The sequence below is a fragment of the Indicator indicator genome, chromosome 9 (assembly GCF_027791375.1).
Source record: "Indicator indicator isolate 239-I01 chromosome 9, UM_Iind_1.1, whole genome shotgun sequence".
In the NCBI taxonomy this organism is placed as follows: Eukaryota; Metazoa; Chordata; class Aves; order Piciformes; family Indicatoridae; genus Indicator; species Indicator indicator.
In genome coordinates this window covers 18,090,956-18,103,144 of record NC_072018.1, presented here as the reverse complement: position 1 = coordinate 18,103,144, position 12,189 = coordinate 18,090,956, and the positions used below count along the sequence as shown (strand labels likewise).

The window sequence follows — 12,189 nt, the reverse complement described above, 5'->3', positions numbered from 1 at the left end:
AAGCTATAAATCTCTGTTCTATGATCTAAAATGAAAATTGGTGTTTTCATCTGATATAATTTTAACTTTTCATTCAAATATTTATTCTACATTGACTGGTTTAAATATTCAAAATTATATTTAACTTTTTTCAAGTAAAATGATGGATACAGAGAGGTATATGTATGTGTTTGTTTCTATCGTAGGTATGTGTCGTGTGCATTGGGCTGCCCATATGAAGGAACCATCATACCAGCTAAAGTGGCAGAGGTAAGAGTGATCTTCTGGCTTGTCTTTTTAATGAATCAAAAATACATTTTAAAATATCTATAAGTAATGTTCTCTATTTAATGCTAAAAAGACCTTTAATGGGTAAAATTTAAGGAAAGCAAGCGCAAAGCATAGCTAATACTAAAACTGCGTGTATAACCTCTCTCAACTATATTCAGTCAAATCTAAGGAAAATAGTGGTTAGGTTGTTAGCAGTCATGTGGAAAAATATTATGTGCTATTTCCTCCCAAGAAGAAGTTAAGGAAATGCTTAAGGAAATAGATTCATTCACATGAACACATATTCAGTGGACCATGGCGTACGAGATGATTTCCAGCACAACCTCTTGCAAGGGATATCTGCTTTTAAATCTATTTTATGCTGGCATAAGCATACTGTGCTGTCAGCTGGTAGAGCCACTCCTCATATTATGGTTCTGGCAAGTGTCATGTCATTGGGCATCAATGCTGATGAACAGTAGAGAAAAAAATGGAGAGAATTCAAGAGGCACAAGGCAAAACACACTGGCTTACTTCCTAGAGAAAGACTTGTCTTCTCTGTTACACTTAATCACCTGCTTTTGGTGACCTAGCAGAATCTCCAAACCATGTTTTTTTCTTTGTAGTACTAGCAGCTAGTCAACATTTCTCTGATATATTGTGCTCTCTATGTGTATGGCTTTCAGGTCCTGTTTTCGTACATCTTCTTCTTCTAGTATACACTCCAGATGGAATTTGTGATAATGCTTCTCTCACAGCAGGCACACACACTCTTTAAAAAAACAGCTAAATTGGAAGGTACAGAGAATTTCTAAATTAATTTGGTTTAGCATGAAGTGGAAGTTAGAAGTGACACAGCTTTAGTTAGGGTGATGACAGATTCAGCTGTGCTGTTGGTAAATTGCTTACTGCAATATCATGTTCCCCAAAAGGCTTCTTTCCATGTGTTGTTTGTTTTTTAACTAATCTCCTTGCACAGAAAAACTCTTTTTCAGTTTGTCAGTGGGAGTGCTACTTAATTTTGCAAACCTTTCAAACTTTTACTCACACAGATATTTTATTTTCTGTCTTCATCCTAGTTAAGTGTCTTGTGTACCTATGCACCATTATGTATGTGTTCAACAATAAATGCTGCCTCATTAAAATTATTGAGGCCCTGATTCAACAATCACTGGAATTTATGTGGAAATATCTGATTAGCTGATAATGGATTTTATATAAATACATGCACTCATCCCTTGGTGAATTAGATTTATAAAAATTACTAGCCATGCTGCTAAGCTCTTTCAGAGAACTGCTTCTCTTGTCATCAGAGTAGGAGTAGGAGCGTGTCACTCCCATGACTGCACTGCAGTCAGCAGCTATAATTGAAAGGTTTGGGTAGTCTCGTCTGCAGTCAATGGCAGTGATCTGCTGTATTTTTGTTTTTAAGCAAAATTTTTTGAACTGAAGCAAAACCAATTAAGAGATGCTTATGAAACAGACTACATGCATGTCTGGTTTACTAGTATGTAACTGTTTTTATACATAGTTATCTGGTGAGGGCACACTTCAGATGCCTTCAGGCATCTAGAAACTTATCTGTATATCCATATCATTTTGTATTAAAAAATAAAAAGTAACATTTCTCATCTATTAGAATAAGCTGCATAGTTCTTTTTTATGTCTGCTTTTTCTTGAAATTAAGTCACTGTTTCACTGTTTAGCTATTTGTGATCCTGTGGTTGTGAACTGCAACCGCTGGCAAATAAGCTTTGAATGACATCCTTGAAGCGAGGTGTGTTATCCCATATCTTCTAGTTATATGATCGGCTGGTTTTATCTTTATGCCTGCTTCCTTTTCTCCTTATCTTGCTTTTAACCTAGAGCTGTGAATACATATCAATATTATCCAGCATGCAGGCTGCACAGCAAATGTGCCTAATTTGTCTGAATGCTGTTGGATTATTACAAAGTTTATCTTACCCAACAGACTTCAGTGTGGTTTTATGATGTCATCTGCTTAAAATAATGTGTAATGCAGTTATGACCTTTTGTATTGAGTTTAAGAATATAATTTTAGGTATTGTTTCCAGCAGTAGGATTGTTCACATGCCTAAGGTCTTGGGTCACCAACTCTCATTTTGATCAGTGCTTGGTGTCAGGGCAGTACTCTTGTGACACAAGACTCATGCATAGTAAAACTGCTCAGTGGTGCAATGAACAAAACTGCAAGCTCATCATCACATTCCGATTGCACAGGCAAAACAGTGTGTTCTCTTCTCCCCTACCCTCCTCCCAAAAATCCACTTTGAAAACTTAGAAAACTATAACTAATGGGCTGCCTCCTACTATGACAGAATAGAAGATCCAGTATGAAAAACTCCTATTCAGCATGCAAGCATGCACATTCTTTGTGAAATTAAATATAGATCTCTTTTTAAGGGTCAGTTTAAGGTCACATCATGCCAAGTCAGTGGTGATATTCAGCTTGTTAGCAGATTTTCCCCCTGCTTTCATCTTTCAGAAGTTTCTTTTCAGAAGCTGAAAGACGTAAGTACTGAGAATGAGAAAGAAGTGTGAACTCAGTTCGGAAGCAGATGAAGCTGTATTTACAGGCAAAACTACAACCTGTGATGAAATGCAATGAATATGTAGAAGCATACACTATTCATAACATTTACAAATATGTACAATCAACAGAAAAACACAACAAAACCCCCTGGCTCTCCCTGAGGAGCCCCCACTTCTTTTCCCTTCCCCCCCACCTGCCTTCCCCAGACTACCCCCTGGCAGAAGGAAGACAGCCAAGAAGCAGAGAGGTTTGTTAAACTTAGCTTGTCAAGGTCAGTATGCCAGTATGTTATCTACAGAAAAGAAGTGCAGGACAGACAGACTGGGAGAGACTGCCTGTACCTTGCTTTGAGTACTGACTCTTAAAACATTTCTATCTCTCCAATGGAAGTGTTTAGAATAATCATTATTTTGCTTTCTTGCACACAGCAGTGATTTATTACATTCTTTCACTTTTCTGTTCAAACTTTGTGAGAAGAAATTAAAGGTATAGCCTTAAAGCTATCACAAAGTGAATGCAATTTCTAGGAGTTTATGCATTCTCTTTGTTGTGACTAAAATGGTCATCTAGAAAAACTAGAGTCATTCAGGAAAAAGAACATGAGATTTTAGAAAAAAAAAGCAGTCTGCTCCTTTTACCCCAATCTCAATCTTGGGGATTAACTAAAGGCAATTCACCACTAACTGCAGATGATCTTTTTTTTCCCCTTATAACAGTAGCCCAGTTAACACACCTGCCTTATGCTGATGATATAAAAATATGCCTCAACATAGAATCTTTTTTGTAATCTGGTGAATGTCCCTTTGTAAAATGTATATTGAATTTATGTTGATGTGAACCAGGAGCTCTTTGACTCTAAAGCACAAAGTTTTACTACCTTTACAATAGTCATAGAGCTTCCAAGCTTCAAGTAGAATGATTCAGACTACTTCAAGTTCTCTTTCAGCTGTTCTTTGAATTAAGTGAACAGCAATATTAATCCAGCATTTCCGAGACTGCTGGTACAGTACTTTGTCAGCTTCTTCAGACATACTCACAGCAATTCCATTGATGAAGTCCTGAAATTACTTTAACAGTAGCATGCATTGCAACTGAAGATTGGAAAATCTCTTGGAAAGGAGATTGCATTTTTTCATTTCTAAACAGTTAATTTCCAGGTTGGGAGTTCATTCAAGTGGAGAGGCCTTTTGGGATTGCTGATACACAGTGAGGAATGATAAAGGGCACAAACATAATGAACCACTGAAAATAAAGCAAAACCCTTTCCAAATAAGTTCAACAAAACTGAGATGGAAAGATCCCACATTTGGTTTCTGAAAGAATATTTTTGGTGCAACCATAATTTTGTGCTTCTGAGATGCAAATATTATAAAGTTGGACCTAAAAGTTCACTCATACAAAGAACTCAAAAACATAATAACAGAAACATTTAGGAATCTACTTATATAAGTAAGAATTATTTGTATAGGAGTTTTTTGGTAATAAGAAAAATTTAAAAATTATAGAATAGGTTGTAATTTTAGTTTTGCTTTGTTAGTACTTTAATGTTTGCTTTTATGAAAAGCAAACAAAATTAATGTTAAATGCAACATGTTAAAAGTTCAGTTTTCATTGGTGTTTTCAGTGCCAAGAGAAAGCAAAATCAGGCCTTCTGTAATTATTTAATGTCTTAGTTAAGCTGTGTGTAATAAGCAAACAAAAGGACAGGTCTTTACCCTGCACAACTTGTAAGCTGAAAAGTACATGGAGAAATCCAAACAGCTGGGAAATCCCCAGAGAGAGGAAAATGTTGAGAAAGGACTTGACAGAAACTTAATTCATAGTGTAAAATCTTGCTTATTTGGAATCTGTGGAAGAGTCAAAATACAAGTTTTTGATGGATTTGGCTTGGCTGGCTATTCCTTGTACATAAGTAGAACTAGAATTTTTTTTAAAAGAGAGGATCTGTAGGATGCCCTTCTTGGGTGACAATTTTCAAGAGTTAATAGAGGTTTTTTATGACATAGGTGAGTCATATCTCAGTGAGTCAAACCTGGAACCTGTACAGAAGTGTGCCCTTTTAAATATATGTTCTTGAGCCTATTTTATATTCTTTCACCTTGACCATTTCTGTCTTTGTAAACAGGTATCTAAGCGGCTGTACAGTATGGGCTGTTATGAAATCTCTCTGGGGGACACAATTGGTGTGGGGACTCCTGGAAGTATGAAAAGAATGTTGGAAGCTGTTACGAAAGAAATTCCTCTGAGTGCTGTTGCTGTTCACTGTCATGATACATATGGACAGGCATTAGCCAATATCCTCACAGCCATACAGGTAACTCAGGTTCTCATTTTATAGGTGTCAGAATAGTAGTCTTAGTTTAATTCAAATGCACAATTAAAAAGAAAATATTCCAGCCTTAAAGAAACTACTAGAAAAGGGAAAAGGCACGTTCATCTGCATGTTCATTGTTCACTAGAGTAAAATTCCTGTTTTACAGAGGGGTCTAAACATAAAAAAAAGCATAATGACAGCTTGATTTCAGGTGGGTAAATCTAAATTATCAGTAGTTACCTATACAGATAGAGTAGTATAGATAATTTTATACCTGTTACATCTCTTATGTATCTTTTTATATCTGTCAATTATACCTTCCAAATAAGATTAGCAACACCTTTATATCCTATTTACTTTTTCAAATCTGTCTATAAATCATCAGAAATCGTTAATTTCCTTAAGAGATAATTTTCCCTTTTTTAATATGTATTTTTAAGACTAGGACACAATGCAAGAAACAGACTAGAAGTTTGAATGTATGTTTTGTAAAAATATAGTTTTGAAAAATATCTTAATGTGTGCGTGCATTCCTAAGGAGACCTATATTCACATTTGTTCCAGAATCAAAAGCTGTTTACAAAACCTAGGCCTTATTGTTCTATTTTATGCTTAATGGCACCTTCTGCTTCCTTGAAGTTTAGACAGCCATTTTTAAGGTCAACTTCTATTTGTCCTTTTTGTCAGAGCTCATATGGTGTCATTTAGAAATAACAGCGGTATGTTAACAGTATTAGTGATAAAAGCAACAAGAATGAAAAGGGAAGTGTTTCAATGTGTGAATCTTTGTCTGAATGACAAAATCTGGCAAAAAAAAGTTCTAACTTTTACTCACGGTGTTTCTATTGACCCTTACTCACTTCCACTCTTGCAAATGAGTGTGTATGTACCATGGGATAAATAAATTCTGAATCTCACAGTTAGCTTCAGTTGCAGATGCAATAGCTAAAAGCATGAAAACCCCTGAGTATAGGAGGAGTTCTCCATAAAAATGCTTGAAGCATTATTTTTCAAATCCTTCCTTAAAATAATTGTTGCCATGGTGCCTACTAAACACTGAGAGATGGCTGTGCTTTGGTAGCCCCAGTATCTGTTGTAAGCGATTCTTGGTTTAGGTTTACCTCCTGCTATCTTTTTATTTGTGTCTTCAATCAACTGTGTAAGAGTTAAAGGGCAAAAATTTGTTAAGTATCTAATGTGCACATCAGGCTAATTAACATGTAAATTCAAGAGAGCCATAGACCTATGCAGCCTTCTCAAAATTTCTGGGAAGCCAGGGGTGCCTGAGACCCACCAGAAAGCTTTCCTATGGATTCAAGTTCTGCTACAGTGCATGTCCAAAGGTGCAGTGTTTTTGGCTGAGCTGAACTTGTCATAGATTTTGCCAGAAGTCCTTGATAAATCAGGCATTACACAGTCTTTCTGACTGGCTTTGTGCAAGCAGCTCCTTGGCTCACTCTAAAGGCAGGTCCCCAGGCTCTTGGATCCTCACACAGGACCTGCATGTCACAACATCCTTTCCAGTCTCTGGTCAAATAAATGGGGCAGCTAGCGGTACATTGCAACTAAGCAATGCTCTGTCCAAAACAGGACAACTTTTACAGGTCACCGGGAGAGTGAAGTGCTGAAGCCAGTAGGTTAGAGTGCCCAGGTAATTTCTCTCCCCTGCTGTCATGCTTAACTGTGCTTTCCTCTCTGCCAAAGATACATGAATCAAATAATCATAGAATCGTAAAATCATTATGGTTGGAAAAGATCTCTATGATCAAGTCCAACTATCAGCTCAACACCACTATGCCCATTAAACTGTGTCCTGAACTGCCATATCTTTTAGTTTTTTGAACACCTCCAGGGATGGTGACTCCACAACCTCCCTGAGAAGCCTGTTCTAATGCTTGACTGTTGTTGAAGTGAAGAGCTTTTTCCTAGTTCCCAGTCTAAACCTCCCCTGGTGCAACTTCAGGCCATTTCCTCTTGTCCTATCACTACTTTCCTGGGAGAAGAGATTGACCTCCACCTCACTATAACCTCCTTTCAGGGAGATGTAGAAAGCAGTAAGGTCTCCCCTCAGCCTCCTCTTCTCCAGAGAAGATATTTTCCTCAGCCACTCCTCATCAGACCTGTTCTCCAGAGCCTTCACCAGCTTCACTGCCCTTCTCTGGACCTGCTCCAGCAACTCATTGTCCTTCTTGTTGTGAGGGGCCCAAAACTGAATACCATATTTGAGGTGCAGCCTCGCCAGTGCTGAGTACAGGGGCACCATCACTTCCCTACTCCTGCTGGCCACATTATTCCTGATACAGGCCAGGATGCTGCTGTGCTTCTTGCCCACCTGTGCACACTGCTGGCTTGTATTCAGCTGCCCATTGATCAACAACCCCATGCCCTTTGCTGCCCCACAGCTTTCCAGCTGTCCCAAGCCTGCAGCATTTGCATGGAGTTGTTGTGACCCAAGTGTAGGACCTGGCATTTGGCCTTGTTATGAATGGCAAAGCATTGGTGTAAAAACCTTTGTCATCATCTCATCTGTTAGCTGTTTGTTTCATAGACCAAACTTTCCACAGACACAGTTCCTTGCCTTCCCGCCTTTATGGATCTGTGCAACTGATACAATATTTTATCAGGAATAAAATGTGTTTGAGAGGTTATAGAAATAATGGTCTTATGTTACTGTTTGACAACAAGGTTAAAGAATATTCAGCAAGCATATTACACTCTTCCTAAGGCATTGCAGGCTACATCCTCAGGCAAGTACTGTTGTATTGTGTATTGTATTTCCTAAGAATTGATGAATGACAGCTGGAAAGCCACAGATCACTCTGCACTAATTCAGGCATTGCTTCGGTGGAAGAATTCCTAAGAGAGGAGAGAGGTGCTGGTGATTCAGTAAGTGATTTTTAATACAGATCACATTATTCCATTCAGGATTACACTACCCAGAAATTTTCTTTTGTTTGGGGCTGATCCAAAGTCATCTAGAACTGACAGGCTGTATCTGTATAAGAAATTATCAGGGAAGTAGTCTCGTAATTTTAGTATTCTGTTTTACATGTGTTGTTTTAGCAAAAGGATAGGTAGTGGAAGATGGGAGGAACATTTGCCAACTTTTAAAGGATAAGTAATTTTAAAGTTCTTGAAGTAAGTAATATATATTGAAAACATTGCCTAGAGAAAGGAAATTCACTGTTAGGAAGAGGAACTGTGCAAAAACATGAGGAACATGAAGTGATGCTTCAGAACACAACGGTAAACACTTAAAGCAGAAACATGACTGGCCCTTGGCTACATTGTTTAATATAAAAAATATCAGAGTATGAAATTTACCAAAGAGACAAAATCGTAAGGTGGGAAGTGATGTGGAGATCTAGTTAGAGCTTGTGGTATTTTGAGTAAAATTACATATGTGTATTAGCTAATGTGACAAACAGAAAATGGAGCTAAATGAAGTAGTAAAACATTTATAGGAAATTATTACAGACCTCCAAAGAAGGGTAAAAAGATGGGTCAGGAAACTTCTGTGCTGGAGAGGCCCCAGTTGGGTCAACCATTGATTTGAGGAGATTTGAGTTACCTTGACAATTGACTCCTGTAACATGTACAGAACCAGTAAGAAAGGAGAAGTTTTTTAATGGGAAGTGTTATGGAAGTATTTTCTTGCATAGCTTGTGTAGTTGCCAAAAATAGCTTTATCTGTTTTCATAGCACATATCTGGACATGAGAAAGAATGTGCTAAGAGGTGAAGAGGAGTTCTGGCCAGCAGTGGTGCATACCATCACATGGTAATCCCATAGACCTTTATCAAACTCAAATACTATCATAATTCATTAATGTAAACTGATCCCCACACTACAGGAATCAAAACCTAACTTAGAGAAAACAAGGATAAAACTCAAAGGGCTTATAGGGAATAAGGTTTTTTACCATCTTGTGTAGTCTTTTTCACTTTATTGGACAAAATGAGATGAATGAGGTTGATGATTTTCCCAATGAAATTACTTTTTATTAGTGTTTTCTTTTTTCCAGAAAAAAGGGAATTTTGAAATAAAATCTCAACTTTAGTACCACAAACATAATTTACCAAGCCTCTAATGAAACTTTCAAGGTTCGGACTGCCAAATCCAAGTTTGTAAATACCTATTTCATTACCAGCATTAGAATATATCCTCTTACAGGGAATTTAATGTATTGAAAAATATTTTATTAATGTCTTTAAGATGCATGCATTTGAAAGATAAATAAACCCTGTAAAAAAATTTTAAAAGACAAATAGAAGTGGCTGGCTGCTGACATCTTCCCTTCATCAATTAGCTAAATAATTCTAGCGCCTTTGGTGCGTGCTAGAAAGGGTAACTGATGTAGATATTTTTGTACATCCAGTTTACTTGTGTAGTAAGGAATAAGTTAACACAAAAGCTCGTGGCATTGCTATAGATATGTTTCAAGTGCCAGAATTAGTACAGGAATCTGGAACATAGATGCTGAATTCTATGGCTTATTAATTCACAAAGATCATTGTGTCACAGGAGTAGAGTTCACAATGGCCAGCAGCCTGAAGGATTGAGCTAGTAATTTCTCATGTAACAGTGAACATTAACTTTCTAGCTGAGGAAGGCAGTCCAGCCCTATTTCTCTGTTGCTACACAAATAAAAAAATACAAGGTTTTGGAGAGTTACATAGTAACTGAGGAACTGAACTTGAATGTAGTGGTCTGCCAAAGTTCTTGCTTGAATAATACATTAAATAACACTAGGATTTTGTTTTATTATCAGCAATATGCTGGGGTACCCACTGCCTGGCAAGGAAATTATTTACATCTAAACTAATTTTTAACAGAACAAAAATAGTCATGATAGTGTTGATCATATGTCGACACTCTACTATTACAGAGGGATTTTTTAACCCAGTGGTGAGGAAATGATATGAAATTAATGATGTAGAAGAAGCAGGAACCATAACATCTTGGCTTATCTCTCCCAAATTTGACATGTCACTGTGCACATCACTTTTCTTCAATGTTTTTAATTTGCAAAACAGGAATAAGGCTCATCTCTTTCAGTTCATGAAGTGGTAAAAAGAAAAAAATCTACATATGAAGAGCATTGGACAAGTACAAATTATTTTTTGAAGAAGTCTAGATTTTTTTTTTTTTTACTTTTTAAAATTGAATTTTAGAAGCTGGATAGATTTTAAGTTTGGTAAAGAATGTAATTTTGAGATTAAAAAAGCGAAAGTATTTGTGTGGGCAAATGATCAAAAAACATACGAGCCCAGTCAAATGATCAGAGTTTTGTAATGCTGCATTTCCTTTGCCTTGCACACCCTAGCACTCTGAAGTATTGTGAGGATAGGAAAGAGTTGTCATGTGAAGCATGCGCATATCTTGGGATCTTTTAAAAAAATGTTAATATGTGTGCATATCTGTTTTGAGAAACTCATAGAAATGGAAAGATTTCAGCAGACTTCACAAGTTTACTTTCCTTCGCTGTTTACAAAGGTGTGCAGGAAACTGAAGATGACTTAACAGAGACCTCCAGAAACTAATTTCAATGTTCAGATATGGAAACATTAGAAAATGCAGCTTGATTGAGAATAGCCATGTGGGATTCAGGAAGGACTGGTCATGCTTCAGTATTTTGCTGGAGTCCCTGAGGCAGTCACTGAGAAAGACAAAGGATATACAGTGGCCATCATATACTTTGATTTTTCAGAAAACAATTTACAGTGTTCTGCACTGGAAGTTAATATTAAGGCGTGGAGACTTGTAATAAGTGGAAAGTTGGCTAAATGGCAGGAAACAGTTATGAAATGAAATTTCTTCAAGCTGGAAAGCACCCATTATCAGGGTTGTGAAGTAGTGGCCTGTGGGTCCTAGGCTTTCCTGCTTAAATGAGTAATTTGCAATACCGTATTGTTCATGTTAAGAGGAATTGTTTTAACTTGTAGAAATTGTTTCACATTTTGGATTTACATTGTGAGAAACAGGATAGCTAGCACAATTTGTAAGTGTAAATCTGTGGAATACTTTAAAACTTTTAAAAGAAACAGGTTGGGATCAAAATTGAGTGTAGAAATACACATAACTTTATGTAAAGCAGGAGATTATTTATTACAACATGCCTGTCATTTTAAGTAAGGTCTTCCTAGAGCTTTCCACTTTTGGATTTCCCTGGGAACTCTGGGATTTCTCTAGGAACCTATCAAGTATTTTCTGGATTTGAAATGAAAAAAACACTATTGAATTATTTGTCAGCAAAGTAAAAGAGCCATTCACACAAAACTCTTTAGAAAACTTCAGTTTGTTTTTTTTTTTTGTCTGTTTCCTTTTATTTCCTTTTCCTCATAGAAAAAAACCATCACATTTAGGTAATTAAAAAAATCAGATGTTTGAGCTGAATGGTATGTGATATTAGGAAAGAAAAGACTGAGCAGAAGGTTAAAAGATTGAAAGCTAACAAGACAGAGATGGTGGCTGGATGGGGCTCCGATCAGCCTGGTCTAGTGGAAGGTATCCCTGCCCATGGCAGTAGGGTTGCAACTAGATTGAAAGCTAACAAGACAGAGATGGTGGCTGGATGGGGCTCTGATCAGCCTGATCTAGTGGAAGGTATCCCTGCCCATGGCAGTAGGGTTGCAACTAGATGATTTTTAAGTTCTCTTCTAACCCAAACTATTCAGTGATTCTATGAATAATATTATGTATCTGAAATCAGATAAGATGGGGGAGGGAATGGCAATGTGAATTGTGAAACGGAAACAGACTGCAAGGTTTCTGTGAAGAAAACTTAAGAAGAGCGTTGTGCTTTGGGAAAGTAGAAAAACACTTGGCTTTTCTCAAATAATATTGCTACTATGGAGCAGTCAGCTAGTTACTTTTGTAAGTGAAAAAACATATTGCACAAATGAATAAATCAGACCAACATATGGGGAGAAAATGAAAATGCAGGCATTCATACTGAGAATCTTAGAGATGTTTTCCAGTATTCTGTCTTTTCTGTCTTTTGTAAGAAAGCAAGCAAATGAACATGCAGTACCACTTCTGCTCTTTTATCAGATCAGTACAAAAGAGGTAG

General features: G+C 37.0%; 1 protein-coding gene across 1 annotated transcript in view; it reads left to right on the top strand.

Annotated features, from left to right (window-relative positions):
• The window catches only part of HMGCLL1 (3-hydroxymethyl-3-methylglutaryl-CoA lyase like 1), a 73,326-nt gene that overhangs the window by 40,876 nt on the left and 20,261 nt on the right, over window positions 1-12,189 (top strand). Inside the window, exons 6-7 of the mRNA XM_054383561.1 lie at window positions 186-249; window positions 4,929-5,117. Of these exons, the coding sequence (XP_054239536.1) occupies window positions 186-249; window positions 4,929-5,117 (253 nt within the window). The remainder of the gene's footprint in view (window positions 1-185; window positions 250-4,928; window positions 5,118-12,189) is intronic.